The sequence below is a fragment of the Hemicordylus capensis genome, chromosome 6 (assembly GCF_027244095.1).
Source record: "Hemicordylus capensis ecotype Gifberg chromosome 6, rHemCap1.1.pri, whole genome shotgun sequence".
In the NCBI taxonomy this organism is placed as follows: domain Eukaryota; kingdom Metazoa; phylum Chordata; class Lepidosauria; order Squamata; family Cordylidae; genus Hemicordylus; species Hemicordylus capensis.
In genome coordinates, this window is record NC_069662.1 from 99,408,176 (window position 1) to 99,432,212 (window position 24,037).

At 42.3% G+C, this 24,037-nt stretch overlaps 1 protein-coding gene across 1 annotated transcript in view; it reads right to left on the reverse strand.

The window, feature by feature from the left end:
* Positions 1-291: 291 nt before the first annotated feature.
* Positions 292-24,037, reverse strand: part of SACM1L (SAC1 like phosphatidylinositide phosphatase) — a 58,724-nt gene continuing 34,978 nt past the window's right edge. Inside the window, exons 7-20 of the mRNA XM_053262014.1 lie at positions 21,082-21,115; positions 19,180-19,281; positions 13,673-13,758; positions 13,435-13,521; positions 12,292-12,360; positions 12,122-12,201; positions 10,804-10,902; positions 9,416-9,554; positions 9,134-9,203; positions 8,957-9,029; positions 7,483-7,576; positions 6,624-6,716; positions 4,911-4,968; positions 292-2,300 (exon numbers count right to left, since the gene is read on the reverse strand). Of these exons, the coding sequence (XP_053117989.1) occupies positions 2,164-2,300; positions 4,911-4,968; positions 6,624-6,716; positions 7,483-7,576; positions 8,957-9,029; positions 9,134-9,203; positions 9,416-9,554; positions 10,804-10,902; positions 12,122-12,201; positions 12,292-12,360; positions 13,435-13,521; positions 13,673-13,758; positions 19,180-19,281; positions 21,082-21,115 (1,221 nt within the window). The 3' untranslated portion in view covers positions 292-2,163. The remainder of the gene's footprint in view (positions 2,301-4,910; positions 4,969-6,623; positions 6,717-7,482; positions 7,577-8,956; positions 9,030-9,133; positions 9,204-9,415; positions 9,555-10,803; positions 10,903-12,121; positions 12,202-12,291; positions 12,361-13,434; positions 13,522-13,672; positions 13,759-19,179; positions 19,282-21,081; positions 21,116-24,037) is intronic.

The following is a 24,037-nucleotide window of genomic DNA, read 5'->3' on the forward strand; positions in this document are numbered from 1 at the left end:
CACAGCCAAGCATGCATTGGGAGCAGTTTCCCAGCCCCCCAGCTCTCCCCTCCTTCCAAAAGTACATTTGGCTTCCATAAATATGTCCTTGAGGGTCATGTAGCCCTCAGATGTTTTTGGAAGCCAAAGAGTACTTTTGGAGGGAGGGGAGAGCTTCCCCTCGTCAGCAGAGCTCCACAGTAGCCTCTCTGCAAGGGCTCTTGCTCCACCCTTCTAATGCTGCAGAACATGTGGCCAGTGTATTTTTAGAAGACTTTGATTTTGTTGTTGTTCAAGATGCAGACACAGAAGTCAGTACTTAGAAAAGAGTTTTATTATTGTTGGAATACATTGTATGTGGACTTTAAAATGCAACCTCTTTGCAAAGCCCTGGAATACAGACAATCTTCCAATCCCCCACCTTACAATAGTTTAGTTCTGTACTGACAATGCCTAGCTGCCCAAGGTAGCTTCTCTATTGCAGCTTAATGGGAAATGCACTGGAAAGACCAGTCAGAAGTTGTTTCAAACACACAATATGACAATGAAACCAAACATTTAATACACAAGCCACCTTCATTTTCCACACTTGAATAGATGATTTTGGGTTTTTATTTCAAACCAACTTTGCCAATCATTCTTTTCACTGCATCATCTAAAAAGCAAATAGGAGCTTCATATATTTATTACAAGTGATTGTGAGAGAATATTTAAACTCAAAGGCCCTCAAAGATTCAAGGTTAAAATGAACAATTGCCACTTGCAGAGTATGTACAGTATGTTCAATAGTCATACAATGAACATGCTGCAGCAGAGTGGAGTTCTAGCTTTGAGTGACAACCTTAGCAGTCTACACATTCTAATATTTAAATTCATAATTGCAATGTTTAATATACAGTTGTAAGTACAGGAAATATTAAATAATGTGCAGCACCTGAAGCAGATTCAAGTCTGGTTCTAAACAAGTAATTAGAAAATGGATGAGAACAGTTTAAAATTGGTCCTTGATTCAGATCATCTAGTTTTAATATAAAGCTTGGAAGCACTAAATTTGAGACACACATTTATTGATAACCAGCACAAGGCTATTATATCTTAGTCATTTTCAGTGAAAGTTACAGTTGTAGAGAAATATAATTACATCATGCACAAAAAGCAAGCAGATGTTGATCCCGAGTGCAAAACATGGAATTTACCCAAGAAAGTTTATCAGTTGAGTTATTCTCTCTTCCACAGATTATCCCTACAAAATCCAAGTCAGTATAAGCAGCAGCTGGTTTGCCAAATTAATAGGAAATATGTTCTCTGTTTGCAACGCTTCAGAAAGGAACAAGTACTTTGGACCTTTAGCATAAGAGGGTTCAAATAAGCAGTTTTACATTCTTTGATTCCATATATATATATATCTTTTTTAAAAAGACAAATGAACTTTTGAGTCACACTGAAATTTGTCATCCAAGTCCTCTAAGATCATTAAAGCAGTGCAAGACACATTCCAAACAAACCCAAGTTGTACACCCCATCTTCTCAACAATGATTTAACAGAATATTGCATCAATAGTCCCAGAATGGGCAGGAGAGACTTACAATTTGATTGGGGGAAAGGACCTCTTCCTCCACTCTTAGGAAAATGCATATATATGCAAGAACAAATAACCCTGCATTTGCTAACATTGACATTTTGTTTTGAATACATGGGTGCCCAACTACAAGTTTAATTAAGCAGCAAGTTTTGTTATTGTTAACAGCAAGGCTTTTACTAGTATCAGTATACAGTACTCTAGCAACAGCTAGATCTCTTGATCTCTCCATAGAACTGCATCTCTTGAAAGACTGAAAGGTTTGACAATAGTACACCGCTGAACTGTAAAGCTTGGGAGGTCCCTTTAAGAATGCAGTTCACACTCTAGAGAGGACCACAGTACTATTTGGCTTTCCTTTCTCAATCCCCCTAATGCTGTGTATGCAAGCTCACCAGAAAATGCAATACTCCAACAATCACTGAGACTATAGAACTAGAACAGTCAATCCCTTCCACCACCAAGGGACAAATTGGACTCATTTTTTCACCTGCAAAGATGAAAGCTAAAAAGACCACGAGTTGGTGTGGAAAGCAGGTCAGTAGAGGCTCCAAGTGTGGCTTGAGGAGCCATCCCTACCAAGCCGCTTTCCACACACACAAATTCAGTCCATCTTCTCCTTCTGGACGAGTTTGGGCGCATCTACAAAATCCTTGCCATTGTAAAGGATGATAGCAAGAGTTCCAAAGCTTGCACTTCCCCAGAACAACACATAGGCCAACGTCTCTGTCCATGTGTCACCTGTAGAACAGAATAAATGGCTCTCAATTACCCAGAAGAATTCTTTTAGGAATCACAAGAGCAACCAAATAAAGGAAAACCAGTCTGCTGAGGTGGCTAATTCCAAAATAATGTTCCTTATCTATAAAGGAACACACACAGAGAGAGCCAGCGTGGTGTAGTGGTTAGAGTGCTGGACTAGGACTGGGGAGACCCGAGTTCAAATCCCCATTCAGCCATGAGACTAGCTGGGTGACTTCAGGCCAGTCACTTCTCTCTCAGCCTAACCTACTTCACAGGGTTGTTGTGAGGAGAAACTTAAGCATGAAGTACACTGCTCTGGGCTCCTTGGAGGAAGAGCGGGATATAAATGTTAAAATAAAATAATAATAATAATAATAATAATAAAAAAATAAATATAAGGGGCAAGTGGAGCGGGGGGACATGAGCGTTTGTGGTGGGGGAAAGACAGAATGGCACAAGGGAAGATTAAGATGCAGGTAGATCTCTCTTGGCAAGGAATATGAAACAGTTGTATTGTGGAGTTGACCATACCATTTTATTCTCCACTAGTGTTTTTTAGCCCGTTAAAATAACAGGCGCTAGCGTGTCCCCCCCCCCACCTCCCGTTCCCTCCGTCTCTGGCGGGGCCGAGTGTGGCCGCCGCCGCCAGTGGCCAGGCCCAGTCCTCTCCCCGCCTCCGCCGCCATTGACCCCAGTCGCCCTGCAGTGGCCGCCGCCGCCAGCGGGGCCAGTCTCCCTGCCGCCGGCCGCCAGCGGGCTCAGTTCCCCCGCCGCCAGCAGGCCCAGTCTCGCGGCCGCTCGGCCGTACCGTGTTCTCTGGCTGAGGCGGCGGCAGAGCCACCACCTTGGCTGGCTTCCCCTGCCGCTGCCTCCTCCCGTCCGGCTTCGGTGGCAGCCGGGCTGCACCCGCCACCGCCGCTGCCCTCCCCGATCCCTGCGTCTCCCTCCCCATAGTTTCTTCTTAGCCCGCCGCTCTTGCCAACATGGCCGCCCGTGTCCCTGCGGCCGTATCTTTCTCAGCCGTTCTGGGCATGCGCGGAGCACATGCCCAGAACGGCCAAGAAAGACACGGGATCACGCTCAAGCCTTTTATTATAGAGGATTAATAGCATGTGTGTGTTTAACCATTATCTGCTCTAAGCAGATAACTAATGACTATGCTTACACTGTTCCGCCAAGTGGCTCATGTTTTAGCAAGCACTAATAAGCAGAGTGTTGTCTCCCAAGCCAAGTATAATTTTGTACAAGAGGCAGCACAGGACAGTCTGCCATTAGCGTAAACTTAAGTTGGGACTTAAAAGCAGGAAGTGGGGTGTGCAGAAGGAACACACCAGATCCCTCCTAAAGAGAGGAATTGTTTCCCTTCCCCACCACCCCACAGAGTAAACTGCAGCTCCTGCGTCATGCATACAGTGAAAGTTGCCACCCTTTAAAAGCGGAATGCTCCGAACTCTTGACCTTACAAGTCTAGCTGACAGAAGGTTTGGATGTGCAAGTTAACAGTGTTTGGTAGCCTGTAAGCCAGATGAAGAGCATATAAAACTGAACAAGACATACTTATAAATGTTTCTGCACTGTTAATCTTCCATCCCTCCCCTTTTTTTAATTAAGTAGTCCGTTTTCTATAGCCAAATAATTTTTTTAAAAAACCAACAACAGTATTTAGTTCCAGTCTGGGTCATGGCACTACTAATACAGTGGTCCCTCGACTTACGAACTACTCGACATAAGTATTTTTCGAGTTACAAACGGCAGTTTTAGATCCGGTTTTAGATGCGGTTTTTTCGACTTACAAATTTTTAGATGGGGTTTCCTCGACTTAAGAATTTTACATGCGGTTTCCTTGACTTGCCTGCCTGTTTACTGCCTGTTTATTCTTGAAAAGAAATGTTCCTGTGCAGTTTGCAAGCCTTACTGGGGGTCTGGGTCTTTTTTCTAGGCTCCGGAACGCATTAATCCGTTCCCAATGCATTCCTATGGGAAACCGCTTTTCGACTTACGAACTTTTCGACTTACAAATGTGCATTCGGAACGGATTAATTTCGTAAGTAGAGGGACCACTGTATATAACTGAAATGTTACTTGCTATGGTTGTTTATCCACTCAATTGTTTTGATTACCAGTTCATCAGCTCACCAGCAGGTAATACCAGTTTGCTCAAGTATGTGAACTGCTTAGCTACCAAAGCTGTGCCTTTCCTGTATGCACTCTGGTGCAATACACCTTCTTTGCAAGACACTAGTATGTGAATGATGGACTGGTGCTTGGAGGATTCTCCTTTGGAGCATGAAGCTGGCTTAGACTGCCTTCAAATACCTTTCAACTTTATGGTTCAGTGAGACTATTTCAAGCTTGTTTGATGGGATTTTCCGAGAACCCGCAGACTGTTCGTACACTGAGTTCTCTATGGTGGTTAGGCCATCTGTTAAATTCCTTACTCCATTTGCCACAGCACTTGTGATCACTTGGCCATGCACTGCTCAGACTTGGCCTTGAAGATACATCGCTCCAGGAGGAGTGACTAATTAATCTTCAAAAAACCAAAGTAACTAGTCATGGATAATACCTTGTTAGAAGTTTACATGTGTAAGTCTAGTGATCACTTACCAGCCATAAGCAAGCAGATAATGCACATGGAGAAAGCAACCACCATAATAATAGGCAACTGAAAAACAAAAGCAAAAAAGAATTAAGAGGCAATACATGTTTTAAAGCTCAGTTCTATGTGATGTATTGAATATGCTGCAATGCAGGCAAGTGGTATGTGAATATTTTAATATCCCAATCTAAGCAGAAAAATCCTGAGTAGGAAATGAGGGAAACATCCCCGTTTTCAGAAATGCTTAGCATATAAAGGATCCTGTGGCAACTAGTAAATTTATAGTATAAGCTCCAGTAGGCCTCCCACCACCACCCGCCCGCACTCTTCCAGGGCAGCTTACAACAGTAAATGGGGATACCTAAAAGAAAAAAAAACCCCAGCAGCAATTAACACACATTCCATCACAGACTGAAAGGCCTGGAAGAATAAAGAGGTCTTTGCCTGGTGCTAAAAGGACGTCAAGGTGGGGATCAGGGGAGCCTTCCTGGAGAAGGAGTTTCACAAGCAGGGTGCTACAACCATAGTGGCCCTCTCTCCAACCACCACCTCCCTTGTGTTAGGTGACGGGGCACCCAGGAGAGGGCCTTCAATAAAAGCCTCCATGCACAGACAGCCTGATGGGGGAACATTTCTTCTGGAACCTGGTCTCAACTGTGTATACCATATTTGTTAATTGTTTAAATACTACAATACCGTCTGCTAGTTTTTGCTGCAAGGTACTAACAGAGCTATCTTTCTGGAATATGTATCGTTTCTGTAACTATAAGATCTCATTGTGCATCAGAAAGGATACACAGTATCATGCAAAACATGTGCTATAAACACAAGCAACAATGTTTTTTTTGTTTTAGAAGTCTCCAGTTGCAGAAATAGGGTCGGAAATATGTACACAGTAAGAACAATAAAACCCGGACAGAAGTCCTAGGGACATCGGAAGCTGCCTCAGGCCATTGGTCCATCTAGTTCAGTATTGCCTACACTGACTGGCAGCAGCTCTCCAAGGTTTCAGGCAGAAGGTCTCTCCCAGTCTTTCCTGGAGTGAACCTGGGACCTTCCGCAAGCAAGCAGGTGCTCCGAGCTACAGCCCCAGCCTTACATGGACTGCTCTCCAAGTCAGTTGGTTTTAACCAAAAAATATTTTAAAGAAAGCTGGATTCTAGCTGGCCTTCCACTGCTCAAGGGACAGGACTCCCGCCCTCAAGACTGCCACTCCTCCCCTCCCACTCTGCTACTGTGCTTGTCAAGCCGATTCCAAACACCAAGTGAGGGCCTTGGCGGTGGCAGCCCTCCTATTGAAAATTGCGAAGATCACCGTGATCAGTGTTTTAGTCATTCATCTTCACAGTAGCCCAGTGAAAACAGTCACACGGTCACATTAACCACTGTGACACTGGCTCACCTACTCGCAGGAGGCCCCTTTAAGCCTCACCAGTGAAGCTCTGTGCCTGCAAAGGAGAGATCACTCTGATATCATTTGAAGAAGGGCAAGATACAGATCTAACCCATACTGGACACTATTCCTTTCTTGAAACCAAAGATCTAAGTGCTGAAAGGTACTCCACTTTTTATCAAAAGTAAATTAAGGCTTTAATTCTGGTAAGCAAGATGTGGAAGCTCATGCAACCCCAGTACAGAACACTTTATTACTCTTAGCTCAGTTCAGTGAAGTAAAGAACTGTTATAAAAACAGCATTTCAAATATTAGTGAAAATCCTTACAGCCAAGAATTTCCAGTCTTTGTGTACATGAAGAGGACTGAGAGAATCTACTTCATCCACAGCATAATTTCCAAGGAATAGATCAATAGCATCCTGAAAAACAATTCAGAGTTAAATGGTTTGCAATTAAGCCTCACGTCTTGCTAGAAAGGAAGAGTCTTTCAGCGTCTCTCAAACCCAACCTTTGTTAGAGAGATTCGAAATACCACAGCTCAGCCATTCTTCTGGTGGCTTTCCTTGCCACTTCATGACACTTTATCCGCACCTTCAAGATGTCTCTGTTAAGGTACTTCCCTCCCACTGCTATGGATTACAGCATCTCCTCAGCTTCAGCACCGGCTCCCAGCCAGCATGGTGCAGTGGCTAGAGGGCTGGGCTTGGATGTGGGAATCCCAAATTCAAAACCTCAGCCAGTCACTCTCTCTCAGCCTTATGTATTTCAGGGACTGGTGTCAGAAACAGAAATGACGCCCTCCCACTGACCATGACCAACTGCTCCATGAAGCAAGGGCAGGATATAAATGCAACAAGTCCTTTCCCTTTATCTCTACCCCTCTGTGTATTACCGTCTGCCCAACCTGTTTATCTTCCTTTCACTAGGTTTCTCCCTATGCCTAAAGTAGCCTCTCATTTGCTGGTTTGTCAAACCACACAAATATTTCCCTCCTCCTCCAGACTGCTTTTTGGGGACATCTCCAATTCTCCAGAACCAAACTAGCCTTGTCCTCACTGCTCTTCTTCCACCACCACACAATGGAAATCCCCGACCTCCCTATCCAACATACCCCGTAACACAGCAGACAAACTGGTGCAAAATAAAAGGAGCAATGATAAAACACAAGTCCTGGGAATTCAGTACCTGTCTAAATCCATCAGAAAAGTTGTTTTTGTAGTAACGTATGAGTGAGTTCCAGCCATCCATTAGCAAGCCCCATTGAGTTCTCTTCCCAGTTCTGAATGTATAGAAAGCCGGGGGTAGGGGGGGAAAGACAGACATCTCCAATAAGTTAGGAATTGAAGCCCACTGTCAAGGGTGCTGGGCAATGGACTCTTTGCATCCAACTGCCATCCAAAGGTCCACAAATATCAGCCTGGCTGACTAGCTCAGTATCAATCTGCCCTCCTCAACACCTCTCACTTCAAAACACACGGACAGCCCCCTTAGGACACTTCAAGCACCCCCACTTCAAAACTAGGACATATCCCCAAACACACAGCAGGACACCCAGCTGAAGGATCTGCCCCGCTGTATCTCTCTTTCATAGCCCAACAACTTAGCCCACGTTTTCTAGAGCAAACACCAGGCCTTCCGACAGTCCAAAGCGTTGTGGACTGTAACTTTACAGCTCAGTGTAAAACTGGCATCGTTACAATGACACCCGGTATCCATTAGCAATGCTAGTTCTTGGGCCAGGAATATATCTAGTACTGACAATGTGTACTTCTGTGCAGAAATCTGTTCTCCCTTCTTGACGCCACATCAAAAGCAAGAGGAAACTCTGCCTTTCTGCCAAGGCTTCCAGCAAGCAAAGAGTTTGGAAGAGACTACCTTTTGTCTCAAGTACACAGAGGTTTCATTAAAAAAACACTTTCACCATTTCTTATTCAAATATCACCTCAAGTATGAAAAATGCCCACCTCACTTCCAAGCCCTCTGCCTCTCTCAACAAGTGCAGAGTCATTTCTCAGGGGTGTTTCTCTTACCAGAGCTGACATATGAGTTAGAAACAAGACAGCGGGTGTGTTTCTTACCCAAACTCGGCATGTGCAACAAGCCTATGTCTTCCAAACCTAGTGGAGGGTTTGGGGGAGGAGACACGAGTTTCTTTTCATTTGAAATGCAGGTTAGAGGAGGAGGCAGGGGGGAGGGGGGGACACACAAAAACCATCCACACACTCACATCCCGCAACTGGGATTATGGGAGCCTGCTCCATCTCTCTATGTGATCAATAGATAAGAAACTGGTCTAACACAAGGTCTGATGTGTCGGTGTTAACCATTAACATTTCACACAACTGACTCATGGTAGCAGCAGCAGAAATGGCTTTTATTGTACTTCATGTCTGACCAGATTTGCTAGTTCTAGGATATGTTTATAGTGATATTAACTAATGCTTTGAGAGGCACATTAGTTAGGCTTGCTAAGCAGGATATAAAATTTTAAGGAGATCTTACAAGGGCCTTCATTGGTATATTGACTGTTAAGTGTTACACATGGTTTTCCACAGCAACTACTGTAGCCAGTTTGCACATCGGTATCTAAGCAGCAGGAGAGGCTTTCCCTAAAGTGACTTCTGTGCATCTTCTTCCAACAAGACTGGCTCAAACTTGCCTTGTGTAGTCGGTCTTTAAGGCACCTGTTCCGGCATACTGTTTGGCACAAGCATTTGCATTGTCAGCCCATGCTGTGAACAGAGGAAAGAAACATTTAAGGAGGAGGAGCGGGGAGAGACAGTAAATAAACTGCACACAGGGTCACTGTGAGTTGGGAGCCAAGATGGAAACCTACCATTTTTATAAATTTTCTCAAATTCTGCTTGTTCTTCAATTCTCTGGCCAACGTGCAACACACCCAACCTCTGCAATGAAAAACAAGCCAGTGCTTAGAAATACATTGGGATTCTGCTAACATGTTTATTACATGCATAACTGAGCACTTTAACACGTCGGGGTATGGGGTGGGGAATCTTGTATTTCAAGTATATTTCGTTTCAAGAACTGTACAGGCTGTTACTTCTACAATACCAGCAACGTGCTTGAAAAGAGAGAGAAAGGCTCGTAGGATGACAACCTGAAGCTGTGCTTGAAGAGAGCGGCGTGCTAAAAGGCTCTGAATGACATTCGTCCGGTCCAGGCAGTCCATACAGTTACTACGGAAAGTCCCTTCTTGTTGCATCACCACCTTGCCTTCAGAATCAACTAGAAAGTAGCTGAAATACACAAGGCAGCTTGGGTAAGCATGCACAAGGCCTAGCTTTAATTTATTCTCTACTGGCAAGACCAGCATGGCCTACGAAAGTGGGTTTGACCATTATACTGACAATGCCCCCACCCCGCAATTTCATTAACTTTAGAGGATGCCCACCAACTTCAGAATATTACTGCCATTTAATGTGTAGGTATATGGTCATCACTAAGGTTACAAGTCTTCTAACCATTCAAATCCTATCACACCTTTTATTTCTCCAACTTCAACATTTTAACACTTTCATGTTTTGTCTATCTGGTATTAAAGATAAGCGCCAGGACAATTCACAGAACTGTAACCCAAGTTTGATATTTCCCAGAAGAGTCTTGACTGCCGTTTCTTGAAAGCAGCCCCCCAGCTGCGTTTGAAATCAAGGGGAGATGCAAACCAGTTTCCAATATGGGCATAAACGTCTGCAGCTTAAAGTTTTTTTTTAAAAATCTCGCTGGGAGAACATGAGCTCTTGAACTTTAGGAAATTCATATGAAAGATTAATATTCAGGGACTGTCTGAGAGGTGAGGTGCAAAGCAAAGTTCGGTGGCTTAATACATAGAGCCTATATTCTTTACCTACATGATTTCTGGAATGAGCCAAGTTGTCCACAATCCAGCACAAATTAGTTGTGGCAATGCAACTAATTAAGGACTCACTTTTGCTCTTAGTTTTTGAAATACCCAAGGAACAAGATTTGGGAAGGAGGATTGTTTCTTGGAAGATTGCATTCATCCCTTTACCTTAAGGGATTCTTGCTATGAGAATTAGTTTTGGATTTCTTTCTTTCTCTTTCTTTTTATACACACAGACACACAGACACACACACACCTTGGGTTTAAGTTCTCCTTTTAATAAGCATTTTTATTAGAAAACTGCAGTTAACACTTCATCCTTTTGTCTGCCAATGAAACGGAAAGAAGCCAAGTGTCCTACTAGTAGTTATGGAGGGGATTTTCTGTGACTGCTCTGTAGGTATACCTGAATAAGAACTAAGATGAAGTGTTCACGCTAGGCTTCCTTTTCATATGAGATATTAAATTTTGTTAGAGCAGAAATTTTAGATTTCCTATGGCTCAGAAAATGAGAATAAAGTTTGCAAGCTACAGGACAAACTGTCTTGCAGTTTATTGCTGCTGTCTGGGGCACATAATCTAATTATTGAGTAGCTTCTAATGTCCACAACCAATTGCCTGCACACTGCAGTTTCCTGTATTACCCAAATTCATCCTGTTGTTCAGCTAGTTGATCCAATAAAATCTGTAGCCGATCCCACCTCATATGACTGCATTCTTTATGAAAGTCAAATGCTATATATCTAGGCAGAGAAAGAAAGTGTGTGTGTTAAGACATTATATATGTTTGAATCAGAGGGACAGAGACATATCTTTGCTAAAAGGAGGAAAGGGGACAAGTCAGCAAAGGCTGATGGATATGTTACTGTAGTAAAAATACATTTCATGGTATTTGCTTTGCTTTGCCAGCTTCATGTGCAGAGCAATGCTTCTTCAGAACGAAGGCTTACAGGATATGCACAATCCTGTCTTCAGTCTTTTCCAACAGCAGGTCTATAAGCCCCGAGTGTCCTATCTCAGATAAACACATACATTTCCAAAGTGCTCCCAGATCAAGAGCCGCATGGCAGTCCTGCGGCTCTCATCTTCAAGTCTTCCACCCACACCGACCAAGAGGTCACCCTTGGCCTGACAATCACTTTAAAGGGCTTCCCCTCCATTCCAGAGTGGGGACCTAGCTTCAATGTCCTCAGGTCTTCTCTCCACCCCCCAAGGAAAGTCATCATTCTACTTTACATCTCCTCCTTTCACTCAGGTTTTGCTTCACATGCATGCTTAGAACTTGCACATGTTCATTTCAATAAAGCAACAGAGTCATAGCACTTATTTGCAACGATGGGAAGGGAAACTTCAAGTTTTCCAGAGGTTATAGCAGGCCTGCACAATGTAAGGTGCAGGGGCCAGATCCGACCCATGGGGACTTTGTTTGCTGGCCCAAGGGCTGGCCCAAAGTATTGTGGTGCTTGAAGTGAGGTGCAAATTGTCACCTTGCCCCATGGACCTAGTGGGGGTCAGCCCCCTTTCAAAACTGACCTTTGAAGGCGTTGAAAATGCATGGGGGACAAGGAAGAAGAAAGGTTGCTAGGAGCCTCCTCTTCTCATGCTGTGGGCAACGAATACTTACTTTCATTAATTTTTTTAATATTTAAATGTCCACGTTATCATTAATGTGCTGAAAATTTACCTTGGCCCCTGCCTACCAAGTCATGGTTGGTTCCAGCCCGCCAGGGTATTTGACTTGTACACCCCTGGGTTATAGGGACAAGCTTTGTTCTAGTTCTTATCTTCCTGTAACGTAAGATTCAATTAAAGCCCTGAATAAAACCTGTGGAACATGAGTGAGTTAACACCATGTACATATAGAACCTGGCTAGTCAGTCTTTGTATACAGAAGTCCCATCAGGTCTTTTAAACAATCAGTTCTTCTAGAACAGATGCAAATAAATTTCATTTGGCATGTACCTGACCATTCCATTTCCCAAGCTGTTTACCATTTTTGCAAACGTTTGCTCAAGAGGCTTTTCTGAGCCCTTCTGATTAACCTGGAAAGGAGGAGGAGAAAAAAGTTACACACAGCTGTGAAAGCAATCAATCACATCTCCTTGAACTTGGATGCAAGATTAAGCTCATACCAGGTTAACAATCATTTGTTTTCCATAGCTAATAATCTGCGAGTCAAAGTGTCTTTGGAAGCCATCCATCTGAAAAAGAAGGTGGAACATGTATGCATTCAATATTATAAGTGTAGTAGCATCAAGGAACTGTATTTACCCAAATCAAAGACAACTTTGAATTTAAGACAACCTCCTTTAAAAGTAGAGGTTGAATACAGGTTATACCTGCATTTACTCAAAAGGAATAGGACTCTGAATTTAAGACAGCCTCCTGATTTCAAATATCAAAAAACCTGGAAAAAAGCTAGTCCTGGATTCAGGTAAATACAGCATTTATCAGCATATTACAAGGGATCCTTAAAGGGTGAGGGAGATTGAGGAATTTGTTTAGTTATGAATCAGACGTCCAGCTAATCCAGCATCCCATTTCCCACAGTAGCCCACCAGATGCCTTTGGTAAGCCCATAAACAAGACAAATAAGTGTCTAGGGAAGTGCACAAATGGTTTGAAATGAACCAGTTTGTTGCGAATTGGCCCCGTTCAATTGTGAACCAAACCGGCCCTCAGGAAAGGTGGCCTCATTTTTCTGTCTCATTTTTCTTTTACTTTTGCAGTACCAACTGCTTTTTGTTTTTTAAAGTTACCAGCACTCCAGTGACTAACTGTGGGGTTTATTCTTCTGCTGCTGGTGCATTTCCCCACCCTCCACCCTTTTCTGATTATGTGTGTGTGTGTGGGTGCCCACCTGCTCTCCCCCCGGCTGTTGAGTGCCAGTGTGTGCTTGGCCTGATTGCCTGGAATTCCTGGTCAGACAGACCACAGGCAAAGATGCCGAAAGACAACATCAGTTTGGCAAGGCCCAACCCCACAACCCCCCTTTAGAGTTCTTTCTTTTAAATAGGGCCCAGTTTGGGGAAAGAGATTTACGTAGTTGGATACTAGGACTGTGTGTAGGGCATGCCACAGTTATCCCCTCTTCCTCCCTTCCCTTACACTTACCCCATGCTTCTTTATTTGTGTGTGTGTGTGGGGGAGGGATTTAATTTTCCTAGCCTCTATGTGTGCACAGAGAAGTGTGCAAGGAGGACACTTATGAATACAGAATATTTCATTCATTATACTCCTCCTGCAGAAGAACAGAAGAAAAAATATGAACATACGTGATTGACTGTTTTGCTGATTTGGGGCTTTGGTTTATATTTGAGGTTTGGTCTCTGTGACCAGAAAAACGGAATTGATCCTCGTGTCTGGAAAAACAAAGGGAAGAGAAAAGTGAAGCATATCACCTCAGCTAGCATCTACATTTTAGCTTAAAGAAGACAAGTATTAAGAGGCGAGAGGCAGACTAATTTTTGTAACAAAAGCTAGTCATTAACTCAATGTAATAGAAAAAAGTACCTGGACAAAAGAAGCTTTGCTCCCATTGTAATGTACAATTTGTTCCGTTTCTACAAAATTAGCTGCATGTCCTTCCGAATCAATACCTGGGGGCAAGAGATTCAAATTACAGGTGACTGCCTACAGCACAAGCCTTTCATTTCTTCAAATCCTAGCCAGCGCATCATTTTTGTGAGGACTTCAGTTAATTTCTGAGTAAGATAAATATAAAAACCTAAAGTACAGGTGGCCCTCGTTATTCACAGGGGTTACTTTCTGGCCTACAACCATGCATAACGAAACCATGAATAATGAAACTCTGAATTGGGGGTTTAGGTTCCTGAGTCCCAGAAAGTTATCCCCCAAAAAAATCACCAAAAAAGAGGGGAAAGCAGAAATAAGGCTGGTGCAACCCACTGTAAAGGTGCTCCAGCAGTGGCCCCCAGATCTTCCAGTAATGTGTAATCATGAAGTTTCCCATCCCACAGTTGAAGTCCAACACTTATCAACCAATCAGGCCAGGGATTTGTGCTGCTAAGTTGGCCAAAGAGGCAGCACAGAATTGACTCCAGTTCAAGTAAATACATACAGGGGAGTTGCTTGACTCCACTGCTGGAGTTAGCAGCACTCCAGCTTTCCGCCTGGAGCACAGATCAGGTAGCAGAAGTAGGCTCTGCAGAGGAAGACCTGCTGCTAGCTTTGTTATGGTCATCAATCTCCTCCTCCTTGAAGCCATGGAAAGTGCAGGGGTCACTTTCAGGTGATGACTCCACAGCTGTGGTGGTGGGTATAGCTACCTTTCCAGAGTAGCTAGTGATCGTCCTTTACTTCCCCTTGCTTTGCAGAGCCCCCGTAGGTGTCCTAATAGAATTGCAAAGCAGCCTGCAGCTGCCTTTTGAAATTGATGCTTTGCTCCATCAGGGGATCTAATTGGAAGCTTTTGTTGGCCAACACAGTCCCCAGCTGCAGAATCTCAGACATTCCCTTTGTGGTGAAGGACTTGGGAAGCATCTCTTCCGCCTTCTCTTCTTCACACTCAGGGGTTACCTGGATAATGTCTTCCAATTCTTCCTATGTCAACTCCTCCTTTTGGAATTGGAGAAGTTCCTCCATCTCACATGGTTCCAGGGGCATAACTATAATAGGGCAAGGGGAGACCTTTGTCTGGGGGCCCACTGCCTGGGGGGGGCAGAGGCAAGTTACATGACTGACTACCCCAGCTGTGCACCCGACCGGGCTTCCTCCAAAATTGATGTGAGTGTTAAGACGTGGAGCTACCAGAACAGCATGTCTTACTCTAGTACCATTAAATGACTTGCATCATTCACAATTTACTTCATGAGCTGAGCTTCAGTGGGGAGGGGGGGCATTTTAAAATCTTGTCTCTGGGCCCACTACAATCTGCTACACCCCTGCGTGGTTCAGTGTGTTCAAGGCCTTCTCCACCAATGGTGTGGGCAAAGTTGGTGATCTACTCCACTTCATCAACTATTGAGGGAACGGCTGCTGCAGATGAAGAGGTGATTGCCCCAGGCCCCAACTTCTTCCACACTGTGTTCCATGTGTGTGATTTGATCTTTGCAAGGGATGCCGCAAAGTTCTCAGTGCAGTCGATGATGCTGTAGCTCCTCCAGCAATCGCTGACTTATAGAGATGAATCTGCTTCCATGTGATCCAGCATCCTCCTGAAGGTGTGGTGAGTGCAGTATGACTTGAGTGTTGTGATCAGAGTTCGGTCCATTAGTTGACTCAAGGAGGTGGTGTTGGGTGGCAAGAAGGCAATCTCCAGGTTCGGGTGCATGAACTGCAGGGTCTCAGTATGGCCAGGGGCATAGTTGAACTCCAGGAGGACTCTGAAGGCCAGATTCTTGGAGATCAGATCTCTGCACTTCATGCAGAAAGCAGTTGTTTACCCAGTTAGAGAAAAGTGCTAAAGTCACCCATGCTCTCCTGTTGGCTCTCCAGAAGACAGGAAGCTGGTTTTTATTCTTCCCTTTCAAGGCACGAGGGTTCTGTGCTCAGTAAAGGAGCACGAGCTTCACCATGCAGTCCTCTGAAGCATTGCCACACACCAGCAGAATGAGGTAGTCCTTGGCTGCCTTGGAACCTGGAGCAGTTTTCTTCTTTGCTGGTGGAGCAAGATAGCATCCACTTCCAGAATAGACTTGTCTCATCAGCACTGAAGACCTGTTTGGTCCTGTACTCAATCTGCTGCTGAACTCCAGTGGAAATCTTTGTGCTGCCTCATGGTCTGCCGATGCTCCAGCCTGACATTGTGGACAAGTGAGCAAATCAACCCTTGCTCACTTGGAAGCCATGCTCAGCACCTTCAGAGGTCCCCACAGCTTGACCACATCCCACCTTTATAGCCACAGTGCTTTGTCACAGATGACAGGTGCACTCAGTGGCATGTTCCTCTGGGCTTGGTCCTCTATCCACAGACTGAGGGTCTTTTCCATCCATTCCATGTAGGGATCGCATGGATGGAATGCCACTTTAAGACTGATATGTGCTGGGCATCACACTCACATGGATACTGGCTTCACTTTTCTTGATGGAGTCAATGGACTCCAGTGGATCCTTGCGTCAGTGGACTCAGAGATGCCGTAATGGCATGCAACGGATGCTGCGCAATCTCCACGAGCCAACATGTCCAGCAGCTTCACCTTTCACCAAGTGTTGCCCTTGAGTGAGACCTTTTGCCACTTCTCTCAACAGAGCTCTCCACTGTGCACTTTGGCTGTGGAGGAAGGAAACAATTGTACGATACTGTACAGTATAGTAACTTTACAAGACAACCCCTGCAATTGAAACCAATTTAACGGATATTTAAAACCAATATTTAAATAGATACAGTACTGTACAGCACCATACTACTTGAAATCAATTTAACGGACACAGTACTTGAAATCAGTTTTCAATGGATACAGTACAGTATTTGAAAATAATTTTTAATGGATACAGTATTTAAAAGCCATTTTAATGGACATGTTCTTAGTCAATTGAATTTTTAAATTGCCGTTTAAATTAATTACAGTTACACAGTAGAATACTATAATTAATCAAGATTAAAATTGAATTTTTAATTTGAATTTAATTAAAAATAAAACTTCATCAAAAAAGTTCAATTAAAGTGATAATAAGCATCTTATCAAGGCTGCACAATGCTGCAAGAGGTTCTTCCAAGAAGCTCCACAGAAATGGCTCAAGAACAGCTCTCAAAGGCCTGCAAAGGCTCATAAAGGCTCCCAAGGATACCAAATTCTATCAAAAACGTCTTTTGGAGCACAAAAACTCAAAAAACACAGACCAAAAACTCAAAATCCACAAAGCATGTGCAGGAAGAGCACAACCATATAAGGATGGAAATGCATTCCAGAACTAAGGATGTGCAAGATTTCTGTACTGTGGATAACGAGGTCGGGACTATTTCCCAACCGTGAATATGCGAAACCACAGATAACAAGGGCCACCTGTACACCACTGAAATACTAACAGGACTTGTAACCTGCAGAAGCACAAGATTTAAGATGTTTTGTCAGTTCATAGAACAATGCAGATCCAGCCTAATGCTTGCTGTCAAGTGGAATGGAAACTTTTGGTCATTGACCAGAAAAACACACACAACACAATAGATAAAGTAGTAACCTCCAACAACATGATTCTGCCAGTACTTTCTTACAAAACACCATTGCCAATATAACAATATAGTACAGTCAACACTCATGATTTTACCAATTGCTTCCTTACACAGCTTGCAATGTGGCAAAATTTTGCCACCTTGGTGGAAACATTAATATCACTGTCAGACAAAAGGAGACACACATAAAACGGCCAACGGCCTACCTCGGAATCTAGACAAAAGAGGCAACAAGAGTGCTAGCCAAATCTCTCTATAAAACAGTGAAGATTATTGATCAATTGTTGATATGATCAATTGTCTCAACCGCTCCTGACTGATACGGGCATAACCTCTGAGCAAAAGGAATACCGAGATAGCAGCCTTCTAAGAGAACTGAGGGCAGCACATTCAAGCATGCCAAGGCAAATGCCCTTCTCGATTTGGCAAGGACAAGCTCATGTAAATATTTAGCTGGTCTATGAGAGTGAGTTGCATTACTTAAGGAAAGTAAATGTCTGACTCGGGCCCTGTCTTCCTGAGTCCCAAATCTACTGCCTAATTATCTCCTTGGCTAGGGACACTTAGCCCATAACTTTCTAATTTCCTCTCAACTCCCTCTTTCCATGCAAATGCAAAGTTGTCCTTCAGGACCAGAGGTGTGAGGCCTGCTTGACCAAGATTTAATTTCAAATCATAAGAGATCTTTGTGGCCCAGACATGTGCTTCAGTTGATACTAACCCCAGTTCCAGGCTAAACACTGCATTGGGCATCCCTCTTGACAGTATAATTTTGAACTTTTTTCCTCCCTCAAGAAGTTTCTCCTATCCTCCCAAAGCCTGCATGACACACCACTTTTGAACTCCAGGAAAATTTCAAAAGCTAGTTTGAAGAGCAGCAGTGGCAGCATGGAAATGGGTTTGTTTTAAAAATTAATAGATGTCACTGAGTGCATTTGGACAGTATGTAACAGCGAAAGAATGGCAAGGAGATCCACTTCCTCCTACTCCCAGAAACAGCTATACAGTATTAGAAAGATATATATTGATTCCTTACATTTGTATGAATTTCACCTTCCACTCTTCTTCCAAAGAGCTCAGAATGACTCCTTAACCTCAAAACCACCAGTATAGGATAAGGATATAACTACACTTTCCATTAAATGCATAATTTGATCCTGCATTGTGAAGGTTTTGTGTGTGTTTTATTTTGGGGGAGAATAGCTTAAATATCAGTTGCAGGGGTCCAGTCAGTATTGGGTCTGCAGCATTCAGGGTGGAGTTTTTAAACCTTTTCTTCTTGCACTGCAATCCTGGCATGACTCCCCTGATGCTGGTCTTTCACTTGGGAGGGAAGCTATTAGTGGCTGACAGGAGCTTTGCGCAAGCAGAACATTTGAAACACAGCATGAGAGCGAAGGGCCAAATAGGCACTCTCTCTGCATTGTAAACCAGATCCTGATTAGGACCTCCCATGGCTACAACTTACAAGTATCTCACACTCAAAAAAGACTATGCATTCAACAGAATGTTTAGTTTGGCCTCTGAAAAATTATGGCTTGTACGCGAACATTCAATGGGCTTCATAGGTTAGGGTCTCTCGTATCCAAATCCAAGCCACTATTCTGCACTGGGCAATAACTGCAGATTATTACTCAGTGTGGGCAATTTAAGTTTTAACCACTAATTTACAAACAAACAAACAGTTTGTAGCAATATACAATGTTACCAATTTAGTCTAAAGCAGGCTTAATCTGAATATGGAGCTACTACAACTACCTACAGAATTTTTCTAGAGAAAGATTTGCACCAATAGGTGGCAGCATGGAACAGCAGCTTCATATAGTTGTTAACATGGTGCAAACAGAAGAACCCCTTTTATGTAGTGGTTGCACAGGTCTTGGCTTACCTCTCACATAGTAGCGTACACCAGCTCTGAAACAACTTCTTCGAGAAATAAGAATCCAGTCAAAGTATTTCCCATTAATGGAACAAGAATGCATAACAACAACTGAGAAGGTGACTGTTAAGGAATACATTTGCACATTCACTTAGCAGTAAGTTTGATTATGATCATCATGTGTTCCCAGAATGGTCAAAGCACAGCTTTATGGACACACAGAGCACATCTTCTATATTCCTAGCTCCTTGATTAAAAAAAATTAAAGAGCAAACAATTTATCCGTGAATACATGATTTGGAAAATGAAAGTGCTGCATTGCTTCAGGGCATGAGTAGAAAGAAAGGAGTTGCAATTTCCATCAATCTACTTCCAATTCAATAAGATAAAGATGAAGGTAATTAGTTTTTAAAAATTAACAAAATTACCTTCTTTATCTTATTGAATAGGAAGTAGAGCAATGGAAATTAATATAGTTACTGTGTTACAAAACAGGAAGAAGTTTGCCCTTTTTCTAAGCAGCAGCTAATACATCCTTAATGTTGTTAGATTAGGCAACAGAACTATCTATTATAATATGTAATCACAGCCTCTTAGAGCATGATCCTAAGCATGTTTATTCAAAAAAAAGTCCCTCTAAGCAATTAGACTTACTTCCTAGTAAGCAAGGTTTAAAAAGGACATCCAAAAGGACAGTCCAAATACTTAACCTTCATGTCAGAATACTGTTGATGGCCATGGAAACTTGAACGACCTTTTCCAAAACAAGGACAGGATAAGGTGACATTTTCCATGCAAACTTTTATGAGAGGATAATTTCTCATAAAAGCTTGGCAATTGGAAATGCTTTAAACTGAAAACCAGTCAATGATCCAAATTCTGTGTCACATCAACTCAGGGCTTCAATTTGAGATAAGACAGAGCAATAAAATCTAAGTTTTTCTCTTAGATAAAGCACAAAACCAAAAATTTTCACAAACACCAAGAAGCAGACTCTACTAATGTTAACAAGATACGGATGGACAAACACACACAAGCCAGCCAAAGTCAAGTACTTTTGAGCCCTCTTTTTTTAAACAGATATAGGTTAAGCACAAGCTTAAGTCTCCCATTAAAGTAAACAGGATACTGAATGTTGTTCTTTGGTGGGATTGTGCCCAATGTTTTTGTGCCGCATCACCAGGAACAAACCAGGCTGCGATGGATAAGACACAAAATGAGACTCAAAAGGTAACAGCTCCTCTCTCTTTTGAGACTTACCCCTTCCTTCTGCGCTTGTTACATATGACTAATAAGCTTTAGATTAAAAGAAAAACCACTGAAATGATTTTCAGCCCCAAGGAATGTTTCTGTATTGCCATTTCCACCAGACATTCCACCTGCATAAACAAGGTCTAATTATACAGAAATCGGAGCAGGCATATTGGACTGAGGTTTTCAGAAAACATCATTAAAATAATAAACCAACTAGTGGAGAAAGCAACACATTTAATTAAGGAAAGCTGCAGAAAAATTGTTTCTATTTTGTGCATTAGGTTAATAATGTTGAAAGAATAAATTTTTGTTCATTCAGATAACTGAAAATATGACATATAATCAACCAAGTAATTTTTTATGGGTAAGGAAGCTCTCAGTAATGCTTTTCCTGCTAGCGCCATTCATTTCAATATGGAGGAAGAGATCTGTATGGCATTTATATTAGCAAACCATAAAAAAGATGTAATATGGTGAAAGCAAAAATGAATAGTATTCAAGAATGCATATGCTCTCTTGCTGTAAATTTCTGCCTACAAACTGCTCAGCTATTAGCCTACTTTAAATATTATTTTGAAGAATGCATTTGGAATCATCTCCTCCAAAGCTCTCAGGGTAGTTAAGTTTCATTACTCTAACCAATTCATGAAAGGATACAGCCATGCATAACTGGAATGGCAAACCTATGGATCTGCAATACAAGAGGAAATTTACCACAGATGAAGAACCATTTTTCACTATTTGAAAATATTAATCAAGTATTCTACTATGAAAATAGAAGTGACAAAGGTTCTGGAACTCCAGTAAGCAAAACAAGCAATGCAGCATTGGCACAGAGTCATATTTACATTAAAAATACTCTCCACACATTTTGTATGTGCTTATTCTTTTCTTTGTCAATAGATTTCTTTCAGCCCTCAAAAGGGTGCCCAAGGCAGCATATAAAAAAACTGCAACCAATTAAAACCCACCTAGTACAATAAAAGGTTAAACAATTAGAACAGAAAGATCGCAAGAAAGAAAAACCAGACAATTAGATAATTACAGTATGCTTTTGAATTTAAAGCACTTTATGTACTATTTCAGCAATCTTTAAAACCGCCATCCTGCAAGGTTCAGAAGGTTATTAACTCCATGTTGTGCAAAGAGGGAGGAGCAGAGGCAGAGCCGCCGAGTGAGTTTATGGTTGAGGCGAGATGCAATATACAAGAGCCAGAAAGACAGCACCAAGGCAAGGAAGACACACACACGTCAGAGACAATAGATGTACGAGGAACGCACACACAGACACACACACGCCCCCTGTTCCAACCCTCCCCAAAAGGCAGCTAGTGATTTAAGAAGCCGTATCCCAGTACTTTTAAACTAAAAATAAGTTTCAGACACAACAATATTACTTCCTTTATATGCACTCCTTATGCATCTATTGGTTTTGCTGCTTGTGGGTTTTTCCCCTTGTGGTAAGATTTGAACCAGGGACTTGGTGGCTCACACTCCTAGTCGCTAGAATGCCAAACAACGCCACCATTTCCGATAGGATCTCATACTGATCCTGTTCAAATGCCAGTGGTCAAAGTTGGGGCTCAATGCGACTGGCAATTTTTAGACTATGCCACAGGTTATTCCTCATAGTAAATGTGAAGTTGCACCAGCATATAGAACAGCACAGAATAGCCCAGTCTTTCAACTTATTAAAAAGCTAGAATTTCACCCACCAAAACTGGGCATCAGACATTTAGCCATCCTCCTCTAAGCAAATGATGCCGTGCTCCTGTCACGGTCTCTGGTGAGGATGAGGAAAATGTTAAGAGCTCTAGCTGATTATTGTCATTAAACTTACTTTCCATCAGCTACCAGAAGACAAAGGTCGTAATGTTCACCAGGAAATCCATTATGCAAAATGGCAAATTAATGGGGTTAGTGTAGCCCAGACAAAGAAATATAAATATTTGGGAGTCATTTTTCAGGCATCAGGTAGCTGGAAAGAGCAAACTAATTACACTGCTACAAACGCTCAGAGATCAACTACTGAAATTTTGAAATTATTTTCAGATATGTGTGTTAGAGAGATTGATTGATTTCAGCCCACCTGAGAAGGTCCAGTCTAAATTCCTTAGGGCTATCTTTTCAACCCCCTGCTGTGTGTCAAATGCTAAGCTGCAGTTTGGAAGCAGACTTGTTAAGCTTGACCTATGCCTGGACCTATATTTTCAACTTTTGGTCGAAAGTGATTTAATTCCCTTCTGGTCTAGCTCCCCTAATTTTTAAAGGATGAATATCCCTCTGATTAAAGGTAAAATGTGCCATCAAGTCGATTTCGACTCCTGGCACCAAGAAAGCCCTGCGCTTTTCTTTGGTAGAATACAGGAGGAGTTTACCATTGCCTCCTCCCATGCAGTATGAGATGATGCCTTTCAACATCTTCCTATATCACTGCTGCCCAATATAGTACCAGCAGGGATTCGAAACCAGCAAACTTCTGCTTGTTAGTCAGCATTTCCCTGCTGCGCCACTTAAGGTGACATCCCTCTGATTAGATGCACCTAATTACTGAAAAGCTAAAATCATATGGATTGTCAATGGAATATCTTCTCTCTCTGGGCTATGATAATGTTAAGGTGATGCTTAAGCAGAGTATTGATATGGAACACCAGACAGACTTAAACCAGGCACCAAGCCCTTGCAAAAAAACAGCTAAATACCTGCATGATCTGATATATCCAGGACACAGAATAGCCCTGACATTGACTCGGCTAGATGTGCTGCCCTCTGCGGCACTAGAGGGTAGGTTTAGGAGAGTTCCCTATTTGGAGACTGTGGTCCTTGTGGAAATTGAGATATTGAGACAGCTGGCCATGTGCTTCTGTATTGTTCTTTCTATCATGAGCTGCATTCTAAACATATTGCTCCTCTCATTCTTAGATACCCTGATAATTCAGATGAATTTTATATAAATTCCTTTCTTTCTGATAAATACACCAATGCCTCGGATATAGTAGCCAAATTTTGTATGGCTGCAATTAAGATCCGCACATGTGTATCAGAAACTGTCCATTTTAAATTTTTCTCCCCATTTCTTTCTTTTAAATTCTGTTTTACCCTATACTATTTTATCTCAATTTTTATGTAATAGATTTGACGTGTGTATATACATTTGTACTGATATTTACCTTTAGAGTTCCTTTTATTTGGTCTAGATTGTATATTTGATCAACGATCACAATAAAATTGAACTGAACAAAGCTGTAGGTTAACAAGAACACATCTTCACCACTAAAAGAGATTAATCAAAGTTTCACAAACAACTGTTCTGTTAAGATGGCCATCATAATGAATTGTTTTTGGTACTTCATATGGGATAACTCTCCTCAAAACAAAACATTCTTACAGTGTTCTCATTCAAATATATTTTTAGAAATAATCACTAAATAACCTGGTTGCTGGCTGTCGATGGCTGAAAAGAACAAGACTGTTAGCTGAGAACTATCAATATCAACTCTTGGCCAGGAAACATTGTATCTTGCATGCATAATTAAAGCTTATTCTTGAACTGTGCAAGACGCCAGTTGTAGAAGAGTATCACTCACAAGTCTAAACAAGAGGATGGCAGACA